At 52.9% G+C, this 15,811-nt stretch overlaps 1 protein-coding gene across 4 annotated transcripts; it reads right to left on the bottom strand.

Moving 5' to 3' along the window:
• Nucleotides 1-5,200: 5,200 nt before the first annotated feature.
• TOB2 (transducer of ERBB2, 2) lies at nucleotides 5,201-15,767 on the bottom strand. 4 transcript variants are annotated; one of them, XM_082665754.1, is made up of 3 exons: nucleotides 15,371-15,767; nucleotides 11,831-11,925; nucleotides 5,201-9,134 (listed from the first exon to the last, which is right to left on the bottom strand). In XM_082665754.1, exon 3 carries the CDS (start codon nucleotides 9,036-9,038, stop codon nucleotides 8,007-8,009), a length of 1,032 nt encoding a protein of 343 aa, XP_082521880.1. In that variant the 5' UTR covers nucleotides 9,039-9,134; nucleotides 11,831-11,925; nucleotides 15,371-15,767; the 3' UTR covers nucleotides 5,201-8,006. The 4 variants fall into 4 exon arrangements, with proteins under 4 accessions (XP_082521880.1, XP_082521882.1, XP_082521881.1 ...); XM_082665756.1 differs by having other exon boundaries at nucleotides 15,367-15,767; XM_082665755.1 differs by lacking the exon at nucleotides 11,831-11,925.
• Nucleotides 15,768-15,811: the final 44 nt, after the last annotated feature.

Consider the following 15,811-nt stretch of genomic DNA (forward strand, 5'->3'; position numbering starts at 1 on the left):
TTGCTGCACGCGGGTTTTCTCTAGTTGCGGTGAGCGGGGGATACTCTTGGTTGCGGTACACGGGCTTCTCATTGTGGTGGCTTCTCTTGTTGCAGAGCACGGGCTCTAGGCGCACGGGCTTCAGTAGTTGTGGCACGTGGGCTCAGTAGTTGTGGCTTGCGGACTCTAGAGTACAGGCTCAGTAGATGTGGTGCATGGGCTTAGTTGCTCTGCGGCATGTGGGATCTTCCTGGGCCAGGGCTTGAACCTATGTCCCTTGCATTGGCAGGCAGATTCTTAACCACTGCGCCACCAGGGACAGGCTGTTTGTTTTCTTATAATTGAGGATTTAAAAAAATTGAGATGTAAGTGACTTTTTTTTAAAGATTTATTTATTTATTTTATTTATTTTTGGCTGCATGGGGCTTAGGTGCAGCATGCGGGATCTTTTCTGAGGCGTGTGGGATCTTTCGTTGTGGTGCATGGGCTTCTCTCTAGTTGTGGTGTTTGAGTTTTCTCTTCTCTAGTTGTGGCATGCAGGCCCCAGGGCGTGTGAGCTCTGTCGTTGTGGTGCACAGGTTCCAGAGCATGTGGACTCTGTAGTTTGCCGCACACAGGCTCTCCAGTTGAGGCACGAGAGCTCAGTAGTTGTAGCACGTGGGCTTAGTTGCCCCAGGACATGTGGGATCTTAGTTCCCTGACCAGGGATTGAACCTACATTGTAAGGTAGATTCTTTACCACTGGACCGCAAGGGAAGTCCCGAGATATAACTGACTTTCAAAATTATATTAGTTTCAGGTGTACAGTGTAGTGATTTGATATTTGTATATCCTGTAAAATGGTATAATTGAGTTTTGAAAGTTCTTCATAGTTTCTCTATAAAAGCTCTTTTACAAAGACTGTATTTTGCCTACATTTTCTCCCAGTCTATAGCTTGTCTTTTTATTCTCTTAACAGTATCTAAGGGAATTTTGATGAAGTCCAATTTATCAGTCTTTTCTTTTATGGATCATTCTTTTGGAGTCGTATCTAAGAAATCTTTGCATAACTAAAGATCACAAATATTTTCTCTTGTTGTTTTTTTTTCCTTCTGTTTTTTGGCTGTGCAGCATGCAGGACCTTAGTTCCCAGACCAAGGATCGAACCTGCACCCCTGAAGTGGGAGCGCTGCATCTTAACCACGGGACCACCAGGGAAGTCCCTCTTTTGTTTTCTTTTAAACATTTTATAGTTTTAGTTTTACATTTCTGCCCCCTGGATATCTCTGTGGCTCCGTGAAGGGGGTCATCTGCACTTGCTGTGCCCATGGCTTTACCCCCTCGCTCCTCCGCTCAGGAGTCTTGTTTCTTTTCCCATCTCCCTGCCCACCGCCTGGAGCCCCTCAATGTAGAGTCCAGGTGCCATCGTACCAGCCCAGCCTGAAGTACTTGGCATGTGTGCTGGGCCATAGCTCCTCCCCCATGAGCTTCTATCAACCCTCTGAAGAGCCTTCCGGGGCTGGATAGGAGCCTCCTGCGGCTCGCTGACCTTCCTTCTGCCGTGGATCTGATCAAGGTGTTGAAGTCATAATGACCTGGGTCTGTCTTCTACTCCACTTTTCTACCACTAGAAGTCTCCCTGTCCTCCAGCAGGCCCGTGCCCAGGGCCCAGGTCAGGACCTCGCACAGAGGAGGGGCTCTGGGGAGGTTTGCTGATTGAATGTGTGAGAGAACTCTATCTCTGCTCCTAGCCACAGATGCAGCAACCTGGGCATGAGAGACTTAACTCTCACATTGGAGGTTAGATCCCAGCTCGCCACCTGGGCTATGGGGCCCATGATGCGGCCTTGAGGACTTCTTTGACCTCATCTTTGCCTGTCTCTTGTTTACTGCTGGCCTTTTCATTCCCTGAGCACACCGTACTATTTTCTACCTCGCCCTTGGGAGTGGCTGACCTCTCTTCTGCTCTCTCTGCCAATTCTCTTGTAATTCAGATTGCGGGTTGAAAGCCCCCTCCTTGGGAAGGTTCGCCTTCCCCCAACTGCCCAATCTCAAGGAGCCACTTGGTCACTAGCTACCATCACCAGTTTTGATTGTCTTAGTGGAACATCCTCACCATCTGACAAATTCTTCACTTATTTGTTTGTGGTTCCTAGAACATCACTTCAGGAAGATGCCTGGAACAGTGTCCAGCACTTATGGGGCCTCCATGTTGAATGGTAAACGTTGAATGTTGAGTGATTTACTGGAGTCAGTTAGGGCAGAGCCAGCCTCAGGACCCAGATGTCCAGGTGGCTGGACCAGGCCTCTTCTCCTGCTTGGCCTTACCAGCCCTGCCACAGGTCAGCAGTATTCTGATCAGGTCCTCATGCCTGCGGGGGTCTCGACTGGTAGCCCTATGGTCCCACCCAGCGCTCAGCCCATCACTGTTTTCTCCCCTCCCTGGGGAAGGTGCCACAGCACAGGGTCCTCCAGGGCCCTCACCAGGGCTCAGGAGCCAGTGGGGCAGGAAGCGGTGCTGACCCAGGGACCAGCCCAAATGGCCTAGCTGGACAGGCGCCTAGCCTCACTGCCTCTCGTACAAATGGGACAGAGGTCAAGAGGGGAGAGAGATATTTGAGGTTACACAGAGTCGGCAGCTGTGAGGACCCACTTCTCTCGCTGGCAGTGAAATTCCCCAAATTAAAACCCAGAAAATCAGCAGGTTCCTGTCACCCAGGGGCTTGGACACTTCCTGGCTGGTCCCAGCCTGTCCTTAGGCCCTGCCCACTCAGGACTTGGCTGAAGTGGCCAGACCCAGGGAAAGGAGGAGGGAGGGCAAGAGTGTGCCCCTCCACCCCATGACTCACTTGGGGGAGGTGGCAGTGAGGGGACCAGACAGTGGCATCCCCTTGGCCCAAGGGCGGGTGCTGACTCAGGCAAGCAGTGACGAATGGAGCAGGGTTCTCCTGCCACCATGACTCACCCCTACCCACCCATCTGTTCTCCAGGAGAAACTATTTTGAGGGTGATTAGTATACGTCCCAGGATGCTACCTTGCTGGGGGACAAGCAGCTTCCCACTCTTGCAGAGGGCAGACTGGGGGCCAGCCTAGTGTCTGCTTTGAGAATGGAGTTTCCTTTTCCACCCCAGCCTGGTCCCGCTGTTGGCAGGGTTGGGTTTCGACCTGTTTGCTGATTCAAGGAAGCATCCAGGACTGGGCTGGCTGCTGGTGTTTGAGGATGAATGATTATGGCCCTGCTGATGAAATGGTACTTGTCATCTATTCTGGGCCAGCTACGGTGCTCAGCATTTTCCACTCACTGTTTCATTTAATCTTCACAAGTAGGTGTAATTATTATACCCATTTTAGAGGTGAGAGAACTGAGACGCCTGAGTAGGTGGAGTGGTTGCTTGAGGTCACCCAGCTCAGGAGCGGCAGGGCTGGGATTGGAATCCTTGTTTTCTCAGGGAGCAGAGTCTAGACTCTTCCCTGATGGGCGCCCTCCTGACACGTTCCCTGGGGAGGGGACTTGGTCTTGCTTTTCTCCTTCCTGGCTCTTCTTTGCCTCCTGATCCCTGGGCTCCCAGGCCCCCTGTATACACCTCTCCTGTAACTGCTGTCCCACCTGTGCTCCCCAGGCAGGCAGTGGGTGCTCATGGAGTGTTTGTGAATAAGTGAGCCTTTTTTCCAAGGAACTCTGAGTCTACCAGAATGTTCTTTCTCTCCTTACCCCCAGGTCTCCCACTGCACCCCTTCAGAGCCAGCAATTGGTGAATAAATGGAGGCAAGAACGTATGAATGAATCATTTCTGTGCCTGAGCCATGGAGAATTTGGAGGTTTGTTCAAACCCGGACTCTCTGTTCTTTCAGCTGGAGGGGCTGGCCGGGAAGGCGATCTCGGCACCTGAGCTGGGCCTCCCCTAGGCCTGTCAGCTCCCTGGCACGTGCACAGGGAGTGGGAATGAGTGAGTGGGTATGGGTGAGTGGGAGTGGGTATGGGCCTCTACTCTAGTAGAACCTGTGCTAGGTGTTTTATTTATATTAACATAAATAGGAATGAGTATGTGAGGGGACCTGGGGCCCACAGGCAATGGGCAACCTGTGCACAGGGACACTGAGACAGGCTGGGCTTCTCCCTGCCAGGGCAGAGGAAAGGGAGAGCTCTGCCAGGGCCTGGGCATCCTGGACTGGGGCCTCTCTCTCCTCGACAGGCTCTGTTGAAGGAAGCGGTCCATGGAGGGGCCAGACATCAAGGGCTCCTGGGACCTTGTGCAGATGTGGGATGTCTGGCCTGAGAGCTTCTAGGCCCAGTTCACACACTTGGGTGGGGAGGGATCGGTGTTGGCCTGTTTGGGGGGTGAGGGGCCTGAGGAAACGCCGGTCCTTTTGATGCCCCAGAAGAGCTGCTTGCCCCCTGCCCCAGCCTGGATGGAGGTGGCATCCCCCAGGCCTGTCACCTCTCCCACACCCAGTGGCAGCCCTCCCCCCACACCCCAGTGGCACTCTTCCATAGCAGTTTCCACAGTTTTATACATGAAAAGGTCACACATGGGGCAAAATCTCAGCTTCCCCACTTACTAGTTTTATGAATTTTGCAGGTAATCTAACTTGGAGCCCATTTCTCAGTTGTACCATGGAGATAATACCTGTTATCACCAGGTTGTTGTGAGTGTAAAATCAGATTGAACAAATACCTAGCTGACATCTTCAACCCTTGGGCCTTGCGAGGCTGATGTGCATCACTGCTGGGGAGGGGCCCCAGGTACCAAGGAAGAGGGAGGAGACGCTGATTTCCTCCCTAGCCCCGGGCTCAGGCAGGCCACGTCAACCCTGAAACAGCTCCAGAATTGCCCAGCCAAGAGAAGGGTCGAGAGTCTAAGCACCAGGTTTTTGGATGGAACCTGACCTAGGTAGGCTCTTCTCATCCTTGCCCACTCCTAAGGGTCTAGTGGTCTCTGATGGCCAAATACCAGAAGAGGCGTGTCCTGTTCTCACCACCTGTCAGCAGAGGGAGCGGGGCAGTTCCCAACCTCATGGAACCTGCTTCCGTGTGGAAAAGGCCCTGTGGGAATGGGCACCCGGGGAAGTGTCCTGGGCCGAGGGGAGAGGTGGTAAAAGGGCCCTGTGACACTGTGCCCACCCAGGGGTCAGGTGAGGATGACTAATCGTTTCGTGAGGTTCACAGGGGCTGGGTCACTCCAACTCTCCCCATCCCAAAAGGGGCCCCAGAAACAAAACAAGCAGGGAGCAAGCAGAAGGTTATTATATATCATGCTTTTAATACAAACTTAAAAAAATCTGGAACAATATAAACTGTACAGATTTGATCAATCTTTTTGTTTTGTTTTTAAACTAAATCTCTAAACACACCAATGTTCCATTCCAAAATATTGCACAACATTCTGAATACAAAACACTTGATTGTATTCCTCCTTCACTAAAGAAAACAAATTCATTACCCTGCTCCCGCGAGCTCCTCTCCATGTTGCCTCAGTGCCCCCCTTCCCATCCCCAGGGGTCAAACTAGAGAATCTACAGCTCACTGCACTGAGAAAAAGACATCATTCTGGACTAAAAGTTTACTTCCTTTACAAGACGATCCACCTTTTGACTTGTTCCTGGGAAAGGGGGTAGACAGAGAGAGGATGGGGAAAGGGGAGAAATAGGTTTTATTCTCCTCTTTTTTTATTTTAAAGTTTGTTTTTCCTGAAAAAATATCTTTCTCTCCTCTTAAGAAAAAATCTTGAAAAGAAAAAAATTACCTTTACGTTAGAAATATACATATATTATATATACCTCTTACATTTTACAAATGTAGCAAATTATTCAATACAAACGGACACCAAAAAATGTAAAAAATAAAAAAAAAAAGTTTTCCTATGAAACCAGGTAAATTAGTGCAGATTTTTGTTTTGTTTTCTTAAAAAAAAAAATAAAGTTGAAGCAAAAATGCCTAGATTTGAGACAGACTGAGGTGGGCCCAAGAGCCCAGCACAGGAGTCACGCTCCTGATCACACATTTTTCTTCGTATTTCAAAAGACACTAAGGGGTTGGTCTCCCCCTCCCTGTATGTGGTGAGGAACAAGCCGCCCAGGGTGTGGTGGGTGCCTGTGTGCATGAGTGGGGGAAGAGGGGCTGGAAGGGGGCATAAGGCAGCATCCAACCTTTCCCAGAGAGCAGCCTGGGCCTGTCACCTGTGCGGGAGCTGAGGGCTCGGGAGAGGGTGGCCCAGACGGGGCTGGCCCCTGAGAAGTCTAGGGGGGACAGACGGTGCCGGGCCAAGGAGCCAGGGCACTGCCCCGCGCGGGGAGGTAGAGCTGGTGCCCACTGCAGGGAGAGGAGGCTGGCAGTGTCCGTCTGGGCCGGATCCGCTGCCACAGCAGTTGCCAACTTGGGGTCACTGGGAGGAGAGGGTGGGGTGCCAAAGGTTTTGGTGATGGGGGCCCTGATGCTACGTGCCCACTTGCCAAAGCGTCATGGCGTGGAAGCTAGCCCACTAGGGTTGGGTCAAGGTAAATTCTCTCCAGCAGAGGTGGGGAGGGCTCTTCAAGAATCCAGACACAGCGCCTGCCGTGGCCAAGCGCCTGTCCAGCCCAGCCTGCTCGAGATCAGCATTGGGCCCAGTGGGCCTGGGTCAGACAGTGAGGGGATGGCAAGAGGTACCAAGAGGTTCTCAAGCAGGCAGGGGAAGAAATGTATTAAAGCGACATCTACAGCCAAAAGACCAAAGTCTCAATTCAAGGCTTTGGACTGCCCACTCCAGGCACTGACCCAAAACTCCCACCCCCCAGGGCGCTCAGGTAAGCGTTTCCCACCCTGGGCTAAGGTCACACAATAGGAGGGTCCGAGTCCAGGGACTTCTCTTAGGTATCAGAGGCTGGGCATTCCCTCAGCCCCTCACTGCTAACCTTTTTTTTTTTTTTTTTTTTTGGTCAAAAACAAAAGTGCAGATCCCTCCGCAGTCTGGAAACCAGTTCCTTCTGCAGTGCTTTCCTCTGGAAGCGTCAGGCTCAGCCAGTCTGGCGCCACCACGTGAAGCACCCCACAAAAGGACTGACAACCCACCCCCAGTGCATTCCCCACCCTCACACATAAATAAACACTTGCTGCGACCCAGAATCACACCCAGAGGGGAAGTTTCACATGGCTCGGAATCCTTTAAAACAGGAGAGCAAATCACGCACGCACGCATGCACACGCACACCTACACTCACCCCACCTCCCTACCCAAGAACTCAGGCCCAGGAAAGAAGGGGCTACATGAGAGAGGCCACATGTGCCAATGGCTGGGTCTCCAGGGCCTCGGTGATGGTCTGGGCCAGGTGGGAATGGTGGCATGGGGCCACAGGACAGAGATGAAAGGGACACCAGACAGAGTGCTAACCTCCCTGGAGTCACAGACTTCAGCTCTAGGGGGAGGGTGTCAAGTGGCCAGCTGGCAGCTCCCTAGGGCCCAGGCCTGAGAGGAAGCGGGGGCTGGAGTCAGACCTATCTGGGTGGCAGGGCCCGAGCAGGCCTGCTGAGGTTGGATGGCTCTGAGTGAGAGGACAGCTGGGTGATGAAGACAGTGACACGGGGCAGTCTCTCCCTGTTCTGAGGAGGGCCAGGCCCCAGCCACTGTCTTCCTTCCCTGTGAGCTGGGACACACCAACCCTAAACCAGGCATGCGAAGGAGGGAGGGAGAGAGGGAGAGAGGGAGGGAGGGAGGGAGCAGGGAGCAGCAATTCACATCTGGACCATTCTTAGCACAGGAAGCCACTAATTAAAGATGTTATATAGAAAACTACATGTAAAAAAGAAAAAAAGAAAAAGAAATATAAAACCCAAACCAACCGAATAAATCGGAGGCAGGCAGGAGAGCAGCAGGGGGCTGAGCTAAACACTGTTCAGTGCTTCAGGGGCCCCTCCCACTCCATGCCCGGCCTGGGTCATGTTTCTAGAAGTTAGAGTGAGAAGACTGGAAATCTTTTTGTGTATTTTTCTTTTCCTCTTTTTTTTGGCCTTTCCTTTCCTTTCTCTTTTCTGTGGTCTTGGGTGCTCCTGGCCCCGTGGGCAGGTGGGCAGTCAGTTGGCCAGCACGACGGGCTGAAACGGCTGGCTGGGATACTGCATGGTGTTCAGGTTGTAGCTGAGGCCTTCCACGAAGGGCGCCTTCTCCAAGAAGAGGCTGTTGGCGCCACCTCCAAACACCTGGGCCATGTCGAAGCTGCTGCTGTTGCAGGTGCCAGCCCCACCGCCCCCGAAGGGGGCCGGGGTGCCACTGCCCTGGCCATCGGCCCCATCACAGAAGAGGCTGGGAGAGCCACCGCCGTTGTACACGAATTCCTTGGCATTGGGTGAGAGCTGGGACTGAGGGGCTGGGTTGTTGGCGATGAAGTTCAGTGAATGCAGAGACAGAGAGAGGCTCTTCTGCTTCAGCAGGCTGTTGGTGGGAGAGCGGGCCATGCGGGGCTGCTGCTGGGGGATCGGCTGGCCACTTGCCCCGCCCCCCGCCCCCCCACCTGCTGCCCCGCCCCCCTTCTTCATCTTGGTGGAGCCAAACTTGGTGGCTGCGAAGGAGGCGGTGGTAAAAGTGATGGGCTGAGCGGAGCGGGGCATGAAGGTGGGGCTGGGCGACTGGCCAAAGGACGGTGACGGGGAGTTGGACAGGGAGCTGTCCTGGCTGCCGATGGGCACAAACACCTGGGCATCGGGATTGAAGCTGCTCTTGATCTCCTTGTCCAGCTCTGGGGCAACACAGCCCTCGCTGTCATCCAGGTAGAGCACTTTCACAGCCCCCTTCTCACCAATCTGGTAGGACACCTCGAAAGGGTCGATCCAGACACTCAGCTCCTCGGGCACGTTGGCCCGCACATCCTCCACCGCCAGCCCACTCCGCTTGGCGGCCAGCTCCACCACGGGGTCCACTATCTCCCCGATGTGGACACAGCGGAAGCCAGAGCCCTTCAGTGGCTTGTCAGGGTACCAGTGGCCTTCATATTTCTTTTTCAAGAGTCGCTCTAGCTCCTCACCGAACAGGTCTGCCCGGCGCCGGGGCAGCTTGTTGTACAGGTAGGAGATGATGAAGTTCAGGGCCACTTTGATCTCCAGCTGCATCGTCCTTTCCTAGGCAGAGAATCAGCACAGGCACGTGCACAAGCCAAGGACAGTGGTAGGAAATGTAAGGTGGGCAGCCTTGGGCTCCAGACAACGCTGAAAAATGAGAAAGAAAGGCTTCATGAGTAGATATGCAGAAAGCCAGTGGGCATCAGACAGAAAAGCACCAACTTTGGATCACATAGCCTCAGGGTCCCATTTCTGCTGCACTAGTGACAGGTTTATATGTGTGACTGTGGGCAAGTCCCTTTTTTCTGAGCCTTAGTTTCATCAGTAACATGATATTTTAGTCGGCACTTGATAAATATTTTTAAGTACTTCTAAAGAAACAGGGGTACTGTGGTTTCCACTATTTTGAGAATTCAGGTCACTTTATGAGTGACACCAAAAAAATCGAGCTCCTAAATCAGATGGAGAAGGGAAGGCTCTTGCTAACTTGTCTCTGCAATATCTCGGTGAAGTCCCACTCCCAAACTGTCACAGGCCAAGACAGGAGTTTAAAATCTTTAGTTTCAACCCCTTAAATGGAAAGGGATACAGGTCACTGAACAGAAAGCAGCACTGCCAACTTTTCACGGGAGGCCAGGACTCCAATCGCATCCAATTTGTTATCCTGAGTTCCCTGGGTGTGCGTGTGCTCTGGCTCACTCTGGGTTTGCAGAGCTGATTCTTTTGCAGAACAGTGTAACCAAGGCGAGCATTTCCATCCAGACAGCCTCCAAGAATGGAGACTGGGGCATGATCCCCAGGAAAAAGTCAAGACCTATATCACAATCAGAGGCTTGGACCAACAAGGAAACTACTGACTAGGGGCTGCCCTAGGGAAGCAGAGGAAAGGAGAGGGAAGTGGGCCCTGTAGGCCAACAAAGCCTTAAGAGCAGTACCGGTGTGGCCTGAGGGAAATCTCTATAGTTTCTGGCTAGAGTGTAGGTGATGAGGTGGGCAGAGAGAAGAAATTTTCCATCACCCTACAGCTTCCAGCTGGGGACCCATCATCACTCTGTCTCCCAGGGACTGTCTGACCACCTGTCCTTGGCACCAGACCAGATTCATCACGTGTTTGGAGATCCCTGGAGAGGAGGCAGTCCAACATAAACACTCAGCTTGTTATTTTGGGATTCTCTCACAGCCAGATCCACAGAGGTCAAAAAGGTTTATTCCTGAGGTCTGGGCCAGCCTCATTTCTCAGGAAGATGATCTGTGAGGTCCTGAGAGCCAGTGATCCTAATTGCCTCACCTTCTCCAAAAGGGCAGATCCAGGTTCATGCCATAGGAGAACTGAACTGAAAAGGGCCATCTTTGAGGGCCGACAGAGCCAGAAAATGTTCCTAACCAGACCTCTGGGTGAGAATGTGCTGCTGAGCTCAGCACAGAGACAAGACTGATCCACTATCCGTCAAGGGCATCTTTTGTCCCTGGAGCTGGATTTCGATTAAAATCCCTTCTGGGTCCAGCACACAGTATCCAGGTGCTAATTCTAGGCTTGAGGATCTTGAGCTTTCGGAACACCTGACCCAACTGGCTACGGCCTGGGACCATGGCTCCCCAGGGCGTTTTAAGGACGGAACCCTCAGGCAAAGCTCTCCGGGGTGAGTATCAGAGAAAACGCACTGGGTTAATGTGGAGTATCTGATGACGCCGGCCATGTCTAGCCCCTCCCTCACTTCAGGTCTGAGTAGACAAAGGGTCACGTGGGGCACCAAAAGAAGTGCCACGAGCATGGCCTCTCCTGAGCCCTCCACAGGGAGGCTCAGGATTCAGGTGACTCTTTTCTCCCCATCTATCCCAGCCTCCAATACAGACAATCTCCATGTGTGTTCAGATGTCTATTCCTGGTCGCCAAAGATCAATTCCAGGGTCCTTCTAGGTTTAAAGAGAAGGAGAATGATAAAGATAAGGAGCTTTCTGTTTACGAGGATTGGATTCATCACCAGATGCAAAGATAGCTACCAGGACCATGGGCCTCCCCTCAAGAACAAAGGCCTGTAAGGGCCACAGTGGCCCACTAGACGTGTCCAACACACATGAGACTAAAAAGTTGTAAAGAAAGTTGGCACTGGTTCCCAAGAATGGGCCTGGAGTTAAAGACAGTGTCTTCAAAGTATTTTTGAAAAGTAAAACTTGAACATGACATATGACCCTTCTCCCAAGGAACCACATGGCCTCTTGGCATGCCACGTGGTCCAAAGGGCTCCTGCACCCTGCTATGCCTTCTCAAACTCTGCTGCGTAACTGCCTTCTAAATCACCTCCCCTGAACAGTTCGGCCTCAAAATGGGAGCATTTTAAATGCAGGCCAAAGTCATTGGGAAATAAGCCTCCTACCCCAAAATACAATAGAATCACTGTCATCAGCCCTGCCCAGCTAACCATTTTCTGCAGCATTAGCAACTAAAGCTGCACGCCAGGGGCTTCCCTGGTGGCGCAGTGGTTGAGAATCCGCCTGCCAATGCATGGGATACGGGTTCGAGTCCTGGTCCGGGAAGATCCCACATGCTGCAGAGCAACTAAGCCCGTGCGCCACAACTATCGAGCCTGCGGCTCTAGAGCCCACGAGCCTCAAATACTGAGCCCACGTGCCACAACTACTGAAGCCCGTGAGCCTAGAGCCCGTGCTCCACAACGAGAGAAGCCACCGCAATGAGAAGCCCAGGCACTGCAACGAAGAGTAGCCCCCGCTCGCTGCAACTCGAGAAAGCCTGCGCACAGCAACGAAGACCCAACGCAGCCAAAATTAAATAAGTAATAAATAAATAAATTTATTAAAAAAAAAAGCGGCACACCAATTTATACCTCAGTGATGCTGCTGCACAAATCAGAAGTAGATAATGCCACCTTCGCTTCTTCAACTCGAGAACAGGCCAGGCCAGATGGCTGTGGGGTGGAACCTTATAAAAACGACGGACAACCAGAATGAGATTTTCTGCTCTAGCAGCTCAAGCTCTAATTTTGACTTCAAGAAGCTTACGGAACAGAGGATTAAAGCACTGGTGCTGTCTTTAACTAAAGATAGGAGTGACCACTCACATCAGTTTGTTCATTTTTTTAAGGCTATTGGACAAATTCTAGAGCTTATAAATTAAATATTCATACAATGTGGTAAAATTAGCTTAAAAATAACCACCCTTCAATAAAAGGAACAAGTAGATTCAAGTCAAGCCGCAGGAGAGGACTCAAAGACTTTCTCCAGCCCTGACTCAGGCACAAAAGGCCAGAAGTGTGGCAAAAAGAAAAATAAAGGCTAAGTGCTTAACAACAGCAAAATCTACCTTTTGTCAACATATTAAAAAGTTGCAAATATGAGAGTAAAATTCTGTCCCCTTTTATTTAGAATCTTATCCTCCTTCATTTGCTTTAATTCCAGCAACAAAGTTCATCCTGGATTGAGATCCCTGTGTTGAGTTTTAAAGGAGTAAGTGCTCAAGAGAATGTCAAAAAAGGGGGAAGAGGGCTTCCGTGGTGGCGCAGTGGTCGAGAGTCCGCCTGCCGATGTAGGGGACGCGGGTTAGTGCCCCGGTCCGGGAAGATCCCACATACTGCGGAGCGGCATGGGCCCGTGAGCCATAGCCGCTGAGCCTGCGCGTCCGGAGCCTGTGCTCCGCAACGGGAGAGGCCACCAACAATGAGAGGCCCGCGTACGGGGGAGGGGAGAAAGAAGCTGAAAGGAGGCTGCAAGTCAACGATATGGTAAATGGAGACGCCAGAGAACTTCTGACAAAAACTCGAAGGACAGTTTTTAGGAAGAAAAAGTTGTTTTAAAGGGGAAAAGGAGGGATAGTGAGGGAACCCACTGGGCCCCCAAACCCTGAGCACCTGTAAAATATTCAGGCACCTCAAGCCTTAACATCCAAATCATAGGACAATCAAGCACTACCAGATTCAAATGAGTGTGGAAAGAGGACTCAGGGTCCTCAATTTTGACAAGGCCAGTAGGTGTCACAGACCGGGTGCTGGGCAGTGGGAGCCCGGCTCTGGCGGGACAGGGGGTGGCCCCACCACACTGGTCTCGGTGGCAGACGGGTGGGTGTGGTTGAAAGGCTACCAGGACTTGTGCCAACTGACTGCACCCCCCCCCAGTGTCCCACACCATCTCCCCAAAACATGGACTGTGCAAGCCCAAGTCTGACTACGAGACTCCTTCCGACTAAGAGGGCCCTTTTGGGAATTCCCTGGCAGTCCAGTGGTTAGGACTCCCTGCTCTGACTGCCGACGTCCTGGGTTCCATCCCCAGTCGGGAACTAAGATCCTACAAAACCCCGCTGGGCGGCCAAAAAAAAAAAAAAAAGGGGGGCCCTTTCTAGGCCTCTCCAGGTTCCTCTGAAGCCAGGAAGACTTGACTGAACCCCAACATACACGGGGAGGTCCGGGGCAAAGGTGCACTCTGCGCTCTGGGAATTGTAGTCTTCAGAAACCTCACGCTCAGGTTGGAGCAAACGACCTACTTTCTCTGCACACTACACTTCCCTGCGTACTTTGCGAAGACTCAGCCGGGGAACTACGCATGCCCAGTAAGGGGAGCTGGAGGAGGGTGGGAGAACCGAGGAAAAGTTTCCGATGCACATGCGCGTTGTGGCAGACTGGCGCCCCCCCCCCCCTCCCCCGCCCACCGCCTAATACATTTTATATAAATTCTACCCATAAGGCCTACTCCCCGTATTGTGTCGCCCACCATATCCATGTCTCGGCTTCCCGAAAAACTGAACTCTTCTTTCTTCCTCTCTCTTCACTGCCTCGCAAGACCGTTGAATTAACAGCTTCTAATGAGTTTTTTCTGGGTGAAGGCGGTAGGCCGGGATAGATAGGAGTCACATCCCTCCCTCTCCCCAAACCCCTGCCACTTAATCTGTATTCCTTGGGCTGGGTGGTTTCCCTTTGGAGTTGCTGTAGGGACGGCGGATTCAAAGAGAAAGAGCCTTTTCACTTAACGCCCAGCGGGCTCCGCTGTAGCACCTCACAACCAGGAATGGAACGGCAGGAATAAACCCAGTTCTCCCGTCCTCTCGGCCAAAGAAATTCCCAGTTTTAAGCTGCGGGGAGGCGCCGGGCGGACAATCAGAAGGCCCGACGCCAGCAGGGCCCAAGCCTCACCCCTCTTCTAATCCAAGTCCGAGTAACCAGACCCGGCTAGGTAATGGGAAAGAGTTCCCAGCCAGGGAAGAAAAAACTGTACATCTGACAGCATTTTCTAATACTTAAAAATTGTTTGTGAGTCTCCTTCCGCTGCAAGGCCTGCTCTATTGACCAGACTTACCAGATCCTCGGCAAAGCTCCTCTGCAGGGTGTTAAACCTCCCTAATCCTTCCTCCCACACAAGCTTCTCTCCCCCTCCGCTTAAGAGGGGGATGGGGGCAGGCACCCAAGAAAGCAATAGGGATGTTTTTCTGCGGTTAAATCAAAGATGAGGGACCCACTCCCACGGTAGGGTGGGCAGGAAGAAGAAAAGAAAGGTTAGATACCGAGCAGACACCAGGGACCCCCCTCGGCTAGCCCACGAGTTGACGCCTACTGTGTGGGGTTCTGGTTCCTCTAGGGGGTGGGAAAGGGCTGCCAGCTGCCCCTCCTCTCTCTGTTCCCTCCTCCTCCCCCTCCCTTTCTGGTCAAGGGCACAGTCCATCCTCTGGACAGGAGCTTAGGAGTAAGGCTCTTCCTCCCAGGCACCTCACCAGGGTCAACCTGAATCCACTCACTGATACTGCTGTAAGGGTACTTTTTTCCGCCCAGTTTCCCCTTAAAACACTAACGTGGATAAAGAGCTAAAGCCAAATGGTAAATTCTGGCTCGGCGGCCAGAGGACAGTCACCACTGACCGGTCCAAAAGGGGGGTGTCCACCCTCCATCCCTCAGGCTCCACAGGGCCAAAAATAAGCCCTATTAATTATTACCACCCTCCTACCCCGCACACGGGAAAAGCAGAAAAACAAGGCCTGGATCCCCTTCCTTCTTCTGATTTTATTTAATGGTGGTGGGAGTTATGTTTTCGCGGGGAACGAGGAAAATCTAGCGACTCTCTAGGATATGAAGAACGGAGGGAAAAGGGAGGAAATGCACCGCACCCAGGAGGTGGCCACACTTGGAACAGGGAGAGAAAGGGGCTCTGGGATACCCCAGGATGAGAGCAAACGTGAGGGAAAGAAGAGCACGGGGAAAAGGTGGGGTCCAGTGAGGAGGCGGAAGGGGAACGGAAAATGTTGGCCAGGTGTAAGAGGGGGGGCGACAGCAACGTGGAGAGTCCACCAAAGCGGAGAGCGGGAGTGGGGCGGGGGTAGGGGAAGGCGTCGGGCCTGTTGGGTCTCGGGGGAGCCCCCCCGCCCGCACGCCCCCCCACTCACTCACTCGGGTCTCCGCGGCGGCGGGGCGGTGTGCCGGCCGCGGGGCGGCTTCTTCCTCCAGGGTGGTCCTGGGCGCGGGGCGGAGGTTGCTCTCCCTTCCCGGGAGCCGATGTGTCCTTTTCTTCGTTGAGGATGGGGGAGCGAGTGAGGGGAGTATGGGCTATGATCTCAATAATAATTCTTTCAGCTTTTTGGAGGTCGGGCTCAGCGGCGGGGGACAGAGGGCGGGCGGGCCGGCCAGCGGCGACGGCGCGAGGCTGGAGGACCGGAGGGTTGCTTGTGTCGCGGGACGGAAGACGGTCCCGGCTGTGGCCGGCGGACGGTCTTGCCCTTCTGGCCCCGCGTCGCCCAAGCCACTCGGTTCTCCCCGCCGACGACCCGCTCCTTCCCGCGCCCCTGCCCGAAGTGAGCAAAGTCAATGAAAAGTTTCACCCTTAGCAACCCT

This window comes from Grampus griseus (genome assembly GCF_964374135.1).
Source record: "Grampus griseus genome assembly, chromosome: 11".
In the NCBI taxonomy this organism is placed as follows: Eukaryota; Metazoa; Chordata; class Mammalia; order Artiodactyla; family Delphinidae; genus Grampus; species Grampus griseus.